The sequence below is a fragment of the Schistocerca serialis genome, chromosome 6 (genome assembly GCF_023864345.2).
Source record: "Schistocerca serialis cubense isolate TAMUIC-IGC-003099 chromosome 6, iqSchSeri2.2, whole genome shotgun sequence".
In the NCBI taxonomy this organism is placed as follows: Eukaryota; Metazoa; Arthropoda; class Insecta; order Orthoptera; family Acrididae; genus Schistocerca; species Schistocerca serialis.
In genome coordinates this window covers 331,741,031-331,755,939 of record NC_064643.1, presented here as the reverse complement: position 1 = coordinate 331,755,939, position 14,909 = coordinate 331,741,031, and the positions used below count along the sequence as shown (strand labels likewise).

Here is a 14,909-nt window from a genome sequence, read left to right as displayed (position 1 = left end):
AGAGACTTCGCAGGTTTTTTGCTATGTGAACTGCTCAATGATGGTCGCATTAACCACTTTAAACGATTCTTCACTTATGTAACTACGGTTCGGGACACGTGCATCTCCATCTCACTCTGCAAGCTACTTAACGATTTGTGCCAGAGGACACTCCTTGCGTCACCCATCTTCGTGCTTCATTCGCGGATGTTGATGCAGAATAGTGCGCGCGGGAAGAATATCACTAACGCACCAAAGAAGCTATAACTTTTCTGATATTCCCATTACGGTAATTTTCGAGAAATAAAGGTAGCAAAAAGTAATATGTTGGTCGATTCTTCACGGAACACACATCCTCAGAATTTTGACAGTAATCCTCTCAGTGGCGTTTACCAATGGAGTTCGATGACGCTCTCGCACTTACTGAGTGATACACGTCGCTCTTATTTGAATCTTCTGCGTCGGCTCTGCTAGTTCTACCCGCTCAAGGTCCCAGACTGACGAGAAATACTCAAAGACCTTCTTTCGGGGACGAGTAACATGTCTTTAGGTTTCTTCCAACGGCCCTCAGTCTGACATCACTTGCATGTAATCGTACCACTTTGGGTCGCTTCGGTCGATTACTCACGGATATTTTATGGTTGCCACTGTTTGTGATTTATCGCCCATTCTGCAATTTAACAATGATGGATCTTTCCAGTCGATTATTGACGTTATGGGTCAACTGCCAGTCCATACAAGAACCATTAATCCGCTGCAGATCATCGTGCATTTCGCTCCACTTTTTTGGCGTTAGAACTTTCCTACAGACAACCGCATATCTACTAACAGCCTCACTGAGCTTGCGGCGTTATCCAGCAGAATATTTATTCAGTACAGATCGATAACATAAACGGATCTATAATATTCCCTTGGTGTACTCCTTATGTGATTTTCATCATCTACCGTTACTGCTCCATTAAGAACATGTATGGATAGAAATTTAAATTTAAAACAAAGTGCTCAAAATACGAATCCACAGTCGTAATCGTTGCGTCACCTACCTGTCTACGAATTCCAATGGATGATACTTGTGCAAACACACTGATTACGAGAATGCCTTTTAGACCTGTCCGATCTCTTTGCTAGGTGAGCCATAAGACTGGGACATTCATTTTCATATTTTCTCCCTTATTGTGCCAGGTACACTGCGTTCTGATTGTAAAGTGGATGCTATTTATTTTTTGTCAGTGAACTGCAGTAATTGGGAAGTGATTGTAGAATTTAATAGGCTACATGTCGACCGTTTATCCCCTCCACAGTGTCGTATCTATAAGCAGATACATTAAGAGCGGTTAACAAAACGTCAGTAACTAAAATCATCATCAGCACGTTGGCTTCGCTTATCAACCGATCTAAATAACCACTCCGAATTCCGACGCGTGTGCACATGAAAAGCATCAACAGCATCCAACTTAGTAACTACAATTCACCGAAACAGCAACACTACATGGTGTTAACCGCAAACTATCGCAAGCAGAATGACTAGACTCTAGCTACTAAAATTGTGTGCACTGTCGCGACTAACGTTTATGGGCAGGTCAAATGTCAACGCATCCGGTATTGATCACTAGAGGTCACCCACTGGTTTACTCCTTCAAAATAACGAAGATGCAGGAAACGAAATGACACTGTTGTAGATAGCTTCTTTTATTTTCTTCTTTGACATGATATACAATGATTCGCAAACGTCATTATGTCGCAAGGGGAAGCATTTCAGCAAGACTGTGTCTTGCACACTAAGGTCAGACAGTAACCACAGCAGTCTCTGAAATGCCGGGATGGAGTCGGTGAATAAATGTTTGCCCTGCTAGAAACTCTACCCTAACTCAGCAGTGCTGATTTCAAGGCAATCTGCCAATTCACAGCAACAAATAGAATTACTATCAAAATCATCTTGACTCACCCTACACTCAGCCACGACACTCTCCCGTACACAACAGCATCATCAGCAGTAAACAAACTTAGATCACTAGCCCGTCCTACCCGACGGGTTGTTATGTGCATGTAGAGAGAAGCGCTCCTATCACACTTTACTGCGGCATTCCTGACCTTACCTTGGTCATCGATGAACGCTCGTCGTCCAGAAAAATATAATAGGTTGTATTCCTTAAAAAGTATTCGAACTAATCACAGATTCTGTTCTGTATGTTCGAATCTGTGTTACCACACTACCCAAAAGCGTTCGACACACTATCGCTCTGTGATTTCGCTATATAGAATACGACTGTTAGGTTGCATCTAAGGTTCACAAGATATCGTGTGTACCGTGTGTGGTCATGGAAATGAAACACACTGTCAGACTATAGATCAGTGTTTCTTCGATTGCATCTGACGTGTGATCGCGCAGGTTTACAACAAGCTGCAGACCTACGACAAAGAATGAGGAGTTCGGCCGTTGCCAGAGTCGTAACTGCGCGACGTGCTGTTCTGCGTGGAGGTTTTACGACTTTGAGGGCGCGCCAGGCTGCTCCCCCGTGACGTAGGTGGTCACGTCAGAGTTACACAGTTGGCTGACTAACGCTGTGGGGTCAGGCGGTGAGTCAGCCCACCACCAGGGGCGCTGGATTCCCCTCCACGCATTTGCGTCTGTCTCATCCCACGGCATTCCACTCACGATGGCAAATCATTTATATTGCAACACTATTTCAACACGAAGCGGGCAGATTTCGAAAGAAGACAATCGCAAGCCACCCATTTTTAATCTACTTTTTACAACAACCGGCATCCCAACCACCATCGTCATCGTCAGCCCTACCGCAATCACCACCATCATCGTCATCCCCATCACAATCGACATCGTCATCATCATCATCATCATCATCATCATCATCATCATCATCATCATCATCCCCACCACCACCGTCATCGACATCGTTATCCCCACCACCAACGTCAGCGACTTCATCATCCCCCTCCATTGTCATCGTCGTCCCCACGAGTCACCACTGTCATCGTCATCGCCGCCGCACCCCCCCCCCCCCCACAACCAATATCATCATCACGACATCCCCACTACCACCTTCATCCCCACCACCGTTATCACCATCTACCCACATTCCACTGGATTTTTATTATGTCTTGAAATCCAATACAGAAATTCCTTTCCTATTTATCAGCCAATCGCCAAGCTGCATGTCCTGAGCTCACCATTTAATTTTCATTGTGGCAATGAATGTTTTTGTAATATCTTTAGTATATGTTGCGCCTATTCAGATGTAATCTGGCCAGGCAAAATAAGCAATAAATAAATATTGCTGCCACGCTGTTTATCCCAGACAGTAACCCTAGGCTAGATTTTTTGTGAGCAGTCACCATAGCACTGACATATCGAAATTTGCCTTTAGGCCTGTTCTCCATCTTTTAAAGACATTGATGTTTCACTTACTACTTCCGTCCACTAGAACCAGAGATACTCCTACAGGGTTTATGATAGGAGCATCAATGAAGGATGGATTTGGAGGATGACAGTGGCTTACCATGCTGCATGTGATGCGTATGAGGTAAATTAAGCTCGCTGAAATGGAGTCGATAGGAATGAAATCAATTAAGAGGCAATGACCTCTGGTTGCAGTCTTTGGACTGTACGTAAACGTCAGTGACATTTCAGGCCTGGGGACATGCCGCCCAGTAGTTAAGGAGACTGCTCAGGAGAAGCAGGTAAAAGTTTCATTCGACAAAACATATTCAGAACATTGCTGGGTCAACATTTCTTATCTGTTTGCACTGGTATTAATTACTTCATGTTACAGCATCTTCACTAATTTCATTCCCATTGACGGAATGTAATTTTAGCGATTTTAATTCAGTCGTCCACGATTGCGTACCTTCCACTACAATCTGTTTCCTGTTCAATTTGTTTTCCTGTTTCTCCCAGTAATTAACAACAGGTATATCCATTGCTCAACGGGAAAAATACCTTTAAAAATTTTTTGGCGACAGCAGACCGTGTCTCACTGACAGCAATACTGGTAACACACAGTGACAGAGTTACACACGAGAGACTGACTTAAAACAGCCCTGTCCTCCGCGCGAGCTGAAAGACCTGAGTATCCATACGACGCCACGATCTATGCAGATATTGGCAGGGTCTTCCAAAGCAGGTAGGTTCCAGTCCGTGAACCAGATGAAGTGACATAAATGAAAAGCACAAAACTGTTTATGTTTTATAGTGTTAATTTAGTTTCCATAAAAAATTCTTATTTATTCTTTCACGTTTTGAATACCGTCAGCACTGCACTGTCAAAGATGATATTTATTCTACGTTGCACGTTAGTCTCCACGTGTGTGTGTTTTTGCAGTGTGGTTCAAACGAAAAAATGGTTAAAATGGCTCTGAGCAATATGGGACTCGACTGCCGTGGTCATCAGTCCCCTAGAACTTAGAACTACTTAGACCTAACTAACCTAAGGACATCACACACATCCATAACCGAGGCAGGATTCGAACCTGCGACCGGAGCAGCAGCGCGGCTCCGGACTGGTGCGCCTAGAACCGCATGTCCACCGCGGCCGGCTCAACCGAAAAGTTTCATCTTTGGCGACGAAATAAATTAACACAGTAAAATATCCACCAGTTGGAGTTTTTTATTTATAATTACCAAGATGTTCCACCAAGAACCGACAGAAGAATCAGTTAACTGACGAATTGTCTATCGCAACACTCAAATTTTGTCATTCTCTATCCTTCACCCCTTCATACTTAAATTTTACGACACGGTGAAGCCTGGCTCTCTCCGGAATCTAACGACTTCCTTCTAGAGTAGATGAGCAGTTGGACGCTGGAAACACGCTCGACCCTGGAATGGGAAAGATCCCTTGGGGCGCATGAACAAAATATGACGTCAGCAACACAGATGTCCTCAAGGATGGACAAAGCAGAGGAGCAGCAACTTAATTTAGCTCCAGTGAATGGAAGGTGGGTGTGGGCTGCAACGGACCCGTAATATCTAGACGTCGTAGTGTCCCCTCTCCCCCCCCCCCCCTCTCCCCACGCCAATGGGAACAACTTCACGTCCTACAAATATCGTGTGACTGCCGATGCGCAATATATTCTCACGCTAAAAGACATCAAGCACAAGCGTCTTCTTTAGGAGAAGAGTTCTGAAAATCCTCGCGGCGATCGGGTACTTGGTAACAGGATTGTGTTATCTGGGAGAGCTCCCAGTGAGAATGGTATTTGGCAGATATTGCTTCATAGTTTGCTGTGAAGGAAGTCGTGTGCTGAATTCGTGAATGACTAGGCCAACTTACTATGTGCTCAAGCTCATACCGAATGAGAGAGGCGGCTATAGAAGCTGCTCTGGATACAGCCTACTTCAAGCCTTCTGGAAGCCTGTCTCAACAGTAAAACGAAGAATGGATTTTGCTACTTGGTTTGTTCACACTCTACTGGACAATGACACAGGCAAACGACCCCGCCGAACATCAACTGTTGCTAGCGAGCAGAGGTAACTGAACATCGACATAGCTTCACTGAACGAAATCAGGCGAGCTAGTGTAGGACAACACAAGGAGTTCGGCGTTCACACTTTCTTTAAGAAACGGAACGAAGATAATGAACCATACACAGAAAGTGCTGATTTCGTCATTAAGAATGAACTTTTCAACGTGATGATCTTGCATCTGGCAGAAGTGAGCGATTTATGATCCTGTGCGTGAAGTTCGGGGTAGAGTCCCTCATTACTTGCCAAGTTGCCAAGCTCCTACGAAATAAACACTGAAATCAGACAAGCTCATTAATGTCCAAGATGGTATGAACTCTGCATTATGGTCTGGCATAACTGATGACAATCTCGGTACTTCGAATTCAGATGGAACGTACCAAATGCTTAGAGTTCAACCATCTTACCGCGCGCACAGGCACAAACACAAGCACATCTCGATGAAAGGATAAGATTAAAATTCGACGTCTACACCTTTTGTACAAAAATTGACGACTAAGTAACTATATAACTGTGTTTGTCAGATATCCACAGGTTTAACTCACGAGAGGGGCTGTGGTTTGATGAATTGGCAATCGATTGATAAGATCTCTAGTGCCATTTCCTTAAATTAATATGCAGTGGCGGAGCAGGGAAAACATGAGGCGTAAAGTGAATGATAATCAGTGTGTATTTTATAACATATGTTACATTATCAGCTTTTGAATGGCTATGTGTAAGTCACTGTTGACTCGCAATTGCTGTCACAATTCACGACGGTTCTCGTATGGCACCTTTTTTTAATAACTACTTTGATAAGTTGAACGTTCGTATGTAAAATCACATTTTGTACACACCAGAAAGAAGGATAAAACTGCTCCATCGTGATGATATCATGACAGCTGAAAGCTAAGGACTCACTCCAGGTCGAAACTGCACCATTTTTGGACCACCGACCAACAAAATCACTTTAGATCCTTAAGTTAAAACAAGTGTTCTGAAATACGCATCGGCTTTAATCTATTTATTATAGATGATAAACAGGTAGGTCTTTACAGTATTTAATTTTTTATCTGACTTTTCAGTTTCAATAAACGTCATCATGAGTGAAATGGCTTAATATATAGAAGGGAAAGCCAGTGTGACAGCCCTTGGTGAGTTAAATTTCGTTTAACGTCAAGTTAAAGTTTACTCCTTACTTTCCATAAAACCGAGAAGTAATTTGAATGCATGACCTATATGTTCATCCTTCCAGTAACTCGGGGAAAGGAATGTCATGAAATTGGCTTCAGTGTCCAATGGTAATATTGATGGATTTGAAAAGAACAGCACGCACATACAGTGGCGTATAGATGGCGTTTATTGACTTGTCTGGAAGGCCGAAACATAACACTCTACAGCACAGACCTTAAATTCTCCAAGGAAACCATTAACTGCTTGTGCCGCTATGTAGCGCCTGATGCTAAGCAACTTACCTACTAAATGCTGGCATTGATATAACATGCGCGGCTTGCATTCAACATTTAATATGAAACGTGTCCTCTTAAGACATCTGGGGAATGATGCGGCAACTCGGTATCAAACACATCAAGGGAGCAAGTTACATAGAACAGACAATGATGAGCCAAAACATTACGACCACCTGTTGAATGGCTTGTTTGTCCGTTTCGGAGGTAAATACATCTCCGATTCTGCATATCAGGGATCTGACAGTTTGTTGATATGATTGTGGAGGTATGTGGCATTATATGTCTACGCGAAGGTCATGCAATTCGCGTAAATAAGGGGGCTCTGAATTGCGTAGGCGGTGATGGCGCCAGATAGCGATCCAGATGGGTTCCATAGGATTTGCATCAGGCGACTCTGGTCACCGAGACATCAACGTGAGTTCACTATAATGCTTCTCAAAGCACTGTAGCACGGTTCTGCCTCTGAGACACGGACAATAATACTGCCGAAAAATGACATCGCTGTCAAGCAAGACATCAAGGATTAAGGTTCAAAGAATGGTTCAAGTGACTCTGAGCACTATGGGACTTAACATCTGAGGTCATCAGTCCCCTAGAACATAAAACTACTTAAACCTAACTAACTTAAGCACATCACACACATCCATGCCCGAGGCAGGATTCGAACCTGCGACCGTAGCAGTCACGCGGTTCCGGACTGAAGCGCCTAGAACCGCATGGCCACCGCGGCCGGCTAAGGATTAAGGGATGCAGGTGGTTCGCAGCTGTCAGAGCCTCTTCGATTACTACCACAGGTCCCATGCAAGCGGAGGAGAATGTCTCCCATAGCATAATACTGCTCCCACCAGTCTGCGCCCGTGGCGAGCTGCACATTTCGAGCCGCCGTTCATATCCACGACGGCGTTTCTGAGACGGCCATCGACCTATTGTAGCAAAAATGTAATTCTCCCCAAGAGTCGACACGTTTCCACTGATAGATGTTTGAATCCCGATAGTCGTGCCAACTACAATCGTAATTGATGATGTTGGGTGAACATGTGAACACGTAGAAGTGGTATGCTGCGAAGCTCCATGTTCAACAACGTACGGTGAACGGCGTGCTCCAAATCACTTGTGCGTGCACTAGCATTGTGCTCTTTCGGCAGAGTTGCCACAGACCACCATCCATCCCGCTTTACAGCCCCTCATTCTGCGAAACGTCGAGGACGTCCGACCATTTAGCGCCTAGTGGTAGTTTCACTGTCCTACCTCTTTCCGTAGATGCTCATGATATTAGCACGTGAACATTCGACCAGCTTTGGTGTTTTCGAGATACTCGTTCACAGACTGTGTGTAATAATAATGTGGCCTTTGTTAAAGTCGCTAATCTCAATGGCTTTCCCCATTTGAAGCCTATATCCTTGGTAGGTTGATTCCCCGTCCATGTCTGCCACGCTTAAATACTTTTGTTACTGCGTCACGTACCCGCAATGCCACCAGGCGGCGTCCAAGATCGCGATGGGCAGTCGTCATAATGTTTTGGCTTATCAGTGCACAGTGTCCTGTTCACCGTCATCCTAACATTTATTTTCTAAATTTGTTCATCGCTCTCTAAGAATGTACAGGAAAGAATTTTTCTATCATACCAAGATGCAGCTAGCACAGGATATCAGCATCGGCGACCGCCTACTTTAAATAATTGATTGGCCAAACTTCGCAACCGTATTGTATAGTGGCACGCAATGATTTTAAGAACTGTCTATATGACAACCGCTTCATGATGTTAATTTAAAAGTTTACGATTTGTGTGGCAGGGTAGTCGGGTTTCGGGTTCTGAACCATCTTCTATAGGGATCTGTTGCACTACTACAATTTTACAGGAAAGAAATTGCGACGAAGTATGAACCCAAGATTTCGTCATTTGGAAGACCGAAATTTGTTCCACATGGAACTTTCAACCAATTCGTCATTTTCTAGTCTCCTTGACCAGCCGGTCGTGCCGGATAGGTTGAGTTTCATTATACATCTCGCGCCTCGGGACGACTGCACGCATCTCTAAATGGTGTCCTCATCGTACGCTAGTCCATGACGGCCGCGTGCGGTATACAGTCGGCATGCACGATGCGTTTGGATAATGGACACATCCGGTGTAATGTAAATGTCAAGAACGAACAAGTGGTGACCATCCCCGCACTTTTTCTATTTACTTATTGCGCAATTAAAAAGCCGTGAGCTAGTATTTTAAAACAGGTCGTATATTTTACACTTATCATACAACAGCATACGCTGTCCCATACTACAAACAAATATTGTTTTAATAAAGAAATTAAAAGTAATACTAATGAGTTGCAAAGAAAAGTAAAAGAGGAGAGAGTATGTTTCATTTTTACCACAGAAAAATGTTATACTTTTTCCTTACATCTCTTACAGTCAAGCCAGCAAATCCCCAGTCCCGATACTTTAAAGAATCAAAGTCATGTGTATACAGCAGCTTCAAACGTCTGATATTTTCACAAATGAATTAATAGGTTAAATATTTGAGTAAAAGTTTAGAAAATATTTGAAATTATGTTTAAAGTTTGTTGGAAGTCGCTAAGCGCTTTTTACCGAACACTGGGCGAGTATAGTCTGGGTAATTTTCACTTCGTTTTTTAAAAAAGTAAATTTTTCAAGCATCCCAGTGTTTATGACGTAATATCTCCTGATCTAGGTCTTACAGCTGTATAACTTTGCTAGTACATTCAGTTGTATATGTAGATACTGTCTGCAAAATATGTTCCAAATATGGTTAATACTAAAGAAATAATTGATTAAAACGTCATGCAGTTTCACTGCATAAACTGTGAAAATATAGTAAGCGACAGACGTTTTTTCCTTTCATCATTTGTGTGGGTTTCAGCGAGAAAAATTGTCCGAAACGGTTGAAATTGTGCGTGAAGTTTGTTGGACGTCACTCTCATTTTCCAATACTGGATTAATACAGACGAGTAACTTGGGCACAGCGAGCAACGTTGCCTCAAGACAAACACACAGTTTATAGCTCTAATACTGGTCTTATTGCGTGAAGCTTTTAACGTAATATTATAGCTCTTAAATCTTATAAATTCGGTAATAATTACATGAAATATTGAAAATATACCTGCAAGAGGGACTGTGAACCATGAACCAGGTGGCTGTTTATTACTTTAGATTACTGGTTATCATCAGTGGCTTATCGCAAACGTCAATTTCTCCACGACCGTATATTTGACCATGAGTTGATGAGAGAAATTTTCAACATAGCCAATTATTCAGCTAGCTAGCCGTACGATCGTACTGGGTCTAAATGAGTCGTCGCCGTCGCAATCAAAATCTCGCTATCACCATCGTAGTCATTATGATGATCTCTACCATAATCGCCATCCTGATCGACAGCAACCATTTTATATTCAATGCTCATAAAGGACTGCGTTTGACTTTTCTACGCATTAGGTGTTCAGCAGTAAGTATCCATGCTGCCACATATTTTCCAATGCAGTCTACTCATCTTCAACTCGGCCGTCGTTTCGATCTTCCTTACTACTTTCAATCCAACAAATAACGCCCCTTGTTCATCCACCATATATCCGGCTGGCTACACATTTTACGTCGTCATCCGTCCCAATACAGTCACAGTAACGCCTTCCTTTACAGTCTATTCCTTGATCACTTTCTCTGTCTTGTTCCAATATACATGTCACCACTTCTAACTGATAAAATCCCTCTTCTTTAATTTTTTTTAGTATTATACGTCCAAGCTGACCGACACTAACAGAAAATATTAACACACACTGATCTTAAACATTTTGTTTCAAAGACACTGGAAGTTTAATCTTTGTACGTTGCATGAAACACTGTGGCAGCTGGCAGCGCTTTTAGTTCCAACTGTGAAGCACAAACGGCTGCTGGCGGTGCCTAATCCATGTCACTGAAAATAAAGAGTTGTCTATACAGTTGCGGCAACAACGATGCGTTACGTGATTCGTTATGATAGACGCTAGAAGCAGTCATGTCAGGTTCACTTTAACCGTCAGTCCACTTCTTTTGCCGTAAGGACTATTGTCCTGAAACGTGGTCCTGACTAAATACAAGGTTTCTCTGTTGTTACGATTATATGAGAGAGAACTTCTGGGAGCCGAAAACGGAGTTTCGAGAACTGTTTTCCGAACTGTTTTCCGTTGTCGCGTTAACATGTTAAAATGCGATGTTTTGCTAGACCGGTCAAAAATCGGTTTTCCGATCGTCACTTGTTTCATATACATTGAGGTGACAAAAGTCATGGGGTACCTCCTATCATCGTGTCGGACCTCGTTTTGCTCGGCGTAGTGCAGCAGCTCGACGTGGTATGCAGTCAACAAGTAGTTGGAAGTCCCCTGCAGAAGCATTGAGCCATGATACCTTTATAGCCGTCCAAAATAGCGAAAGTGCTGCCGGTGCAGGATTGACCTCTCCATTGCCTCATAAATGTTCGATTCATGACGGGCGATCTGGGTGGCCAAATCATTCGCTCGAATTGTCCAGAATGTTCTGACATGGCGCACTGTCATCCATAAAGTTTCCATCGTTGTTTGGGAACCTGAAGTCCATGAATGCCTGCAAATGGTCTCGAAGTACCCGAACATAACCATTTCCAGTAAATGATCGGTTCAGTTAGACCAGATGACCCAGTCCATTCCATGTAAACACAGCCCACACCATTTGGAGCCAAGACCAACTTGCATAGTGCATTCTTGTTGACAATTTGGGTCCATGGTTTCTTGGGGTCTGCGCCACACTCGAAACCCGCCAGCAGCTCTTACCAACGGAAATCTGAATACATCTGACCAGGACACGGTTTTCTAGTCGTCTATGGTCCAACACATATGGTCAGGAGCCTAGGAGAAGCTCTGCAGGGGATGTGCTGGTAGCAAAGGCACTAGCGTCTATCGTCTGCTACAGCTGCCAATTAATTTCAAATTTCACTAGTTCCCTAACGGCTACCTACGTCCTATGTTCAACATGCGGTTATTTCACTCAGTGTTGCTTGTCTGTCAGCACTGACAACTCTACACAAATGACGCTGCTCTCGGTCGTTATACGAAGGCCGTCGGCCACTCCGTTGTCTGTGGTGAGGAGTAATGCTTGAAATCTGGTAATGACGCCACTTTCTTGACACTGTGGATCTCGGAATATTTTATTTGTAACGATTTCCGAAATGGAATGTTCCATGAATCTAGCTCCAACTACCATTCCGCGTTCAAATTCTGTTAATGCCCATCGTACGGTCACAATAACGACAGAAACGTTTTCACACGAATCACCTGAGTACAAATGACAGCTCCGAGAATGCACTGCCATTTTATGCGTTGTATACGCGTTACCACCTGTTTCTGCATGTCGTTATCCCATGCGTTCTGTCACCTCAGTGTAAATCGTCTCTGAAAATAACCTGTTCAAGTTTCTGTTGCGGTCAGTACCATGGCTGTTTCTCTTCATTTAAACTTCGGAGGCACACAGCTTCATGCTCATTCTGTTTCTAACATTTCTTCAGCACACAAAAAGTTACTCCGTCCAAATTAGCCGAAAATTTTCTAAAACAAGACTTAACATGACAATTCAGGCGCATTGGTTGTTGTGCTTTTACAGGCAAGCGAAAATCGATTATACGGGGTGTTCAAAAAGTCTCTCCGCAGTGCCGTATGATTGTTCGCCTGCCTGCGTTACTTCCCTTCAAGTGGACTCTCCGAACATTCCACTGTTTCTATTTATCTCGGCCAGCGTCAGTAGTATCGTTGGTGTTTGTCGTTACGTGTTGACGTGAACGTTTAAGTTTAGTTCCTTTTTCCGTTTGTTTCGTTTTTGTCACTGTTAAAATGCTAACCTTTGAAGAACGTGTGTTTTTAGTCTACCAATTGTTGAAAGCTGGCGGTAAATACACAGTTTCAGTTCCTCAAATATTTAAATCAGTTTCCCCGATGACAACACTCCCACATCGCGATACTGTGCGAGACTTGATTAACAAATTTCGAAGTACGGGTTCAGTGACAGATGCACCGAAAAGTGGTCTTCCCAGCGTTTTGTCTGACGATAACCTACTCGATATTTCTGATAAAATGTCCACGAGTTCGAAAAATTCAGTAAGAAAACACGCCCATGAAATTGATGTTAGTGTCGGAACGGCCCACACAGCTGTACGTAAAAAATTAGAACTTTTCCCATACAAAGCGACAGTCGTGCAAGAACTGAAAAATACTGACCACGGCAAGAGGCCACATTATTGTCAATGGTTCAAAAATTTCGTTCAACAAAATGGAAGCGATATTCATAATGAAACGTTTTTCAATAGTGAGGCGTGGTTTCATTTATCCGGGTACATGAACTCGCAAAATTCTCGTATGTGGAGTACTGCAAATCCATTGTGTATTCATGAGGAACCACTTCAAAATGGCTCTGAGCACTGTGGGACTTAACTTCTGTCATCAGTCCCCTAGAACTTGGAACTACTTAAACCTAACTAACCTAAGGACATCGAACACATCCATGCCCGAGGCAGGATTCGAACCTGCGATCGTAGCGGTCACGTGGTTCCAGACTGAAGCGCCTAGAGCCGCACGGCCACGCCGGCCGGCGAGGAACCACTGTGCAAATAGGAGTTTGGATTGCAATTTCTAGACGTCGGATTGTGGGTCCCATATTTTTCAACAAAACAATAAACGCACAACGACACTGCAGTGACACTATGTACCCATTCATAGGAGAACTTGTGTTAAGTGAAACACTGAACAGTTATGTTCAACAAGATGGTGCAACCGCGCATACAGCTCGCGTTTCAATGTCACTGTTTGCTGATGTATTTGGTGATGGCATAATTTCACAGTGACCTTGGCCTCCACGATCGCCTGACCTAACACCATCTGACTTTTCCTGCTGTGGTGCAGCGAAAGCAAGCATCTATAAAAACCGTCCAAAATCCATCGATGAATTGAAAACTGCAATATTCACTTTCACTGCTTCTGTTACAGAAGAAATGTTACAGCTTGTGTTTGGAAACATGATTAGACGAATGGAATTGTGTATTCAACAACAGAGGAGGGGAGGGGGGGGGGGGGGGCACTTTTCAACATTTAATGTGAAAATCTGTAAAAATTAATAACTTACATTTCACTGAGTTTCATTTCGGTATATTCACTGAGGCATGCGGCACGCGCAGCTAACAATCATACGGCACTGCGGAGAGACTTTATGAACACCCCGTAGAAAAGGAGAGAGACAGCTACAGTAGCATTTCCAGAAATGACATACAAGAGTTTACATGAGCAAGTAGGACTGGTTACTGGGAAATCAGTTCACGATATCCGGTTTTTGGAGTAGCGTGTAAACGTAGTGTAGAACCTCAGCTTTTAGAGTATGCATGCAACGAGCCCAACATTTGAGACAGGCGAGACAGTAATGGAGTGTGTGACGTACCGACCACCATGAGCGTGAAGTCGAAGCCGCGCTTGACGGCCTTGCGGTAGACCTGGTTGGGCAGGTTGGCGAAGCCGACGTAGCCGTCGAGCTCCTTGGTGCGGCGCTCGGGCACGCGCTCGCGCTCCGTCTTGCTGGCGGCGCAGCTGTCCTTGTCGCGCTCGGCGCGCGCCGCCGCGTAGCTCTCCTTGTTGTCGGGCTGCGGGGGCGGCGGCGGCCGCTGCAGCTGCAGCTCCTTGGCGACGGCGGGGGCGGCCGGCGGCGGCGCCGCGGGCTGCGGGCTCGGCGCGGGGGCGGGCGCCGCGGGCGACGGCGTCGACGCATTGTGCGTCGGGCCGCCGCCGCCGCTGTTGTTGTTGCTGATGCTGTTGGGCAGAGACGTGGGGCCGGACGAGGACGTCACCGGCAGCTCATTCTTGAAGAACAGCTCCCGCTTACTCTGCAGCTGCAACACCACACAAAACGGAACGTGCTTTCAGGACCTGACCGTCATATCGCTCTAGCGTGCCAGCAACAGCAAAGGACAATTGCATTTATTAGTGCTGGAGACACACACA

At 44.3% G+C, this 14,909-nt stretch overlaps 1 protein-coding gene across 1 annotated transcript in view; it reads right to left on the bottom strand.

The window, feature by feature from the left end:
• LOC126485157 (protein peanut) overlaps positions 1 to 14,611 on the bottom strand; it is a 164,058-nt gene extending 149,447 nt beyond the window's left edge. Inside the window, exon 1 of the mRNA XM_050108828.1 lies at positions 14,353 to 14,611. Coding sequence (XP_049964785.1) covers positions 14,353 to 14,362 — 10 coding nt within the window. The 5' untranslated portion in view covers positions 14,363 to 14,611. The remainder of the gene's footprint in view (positions 1 to 14,352) is intronic.
• Between the last annotated feature and the right edge of the window lie 298 nt (positions 14,612 to 14,909).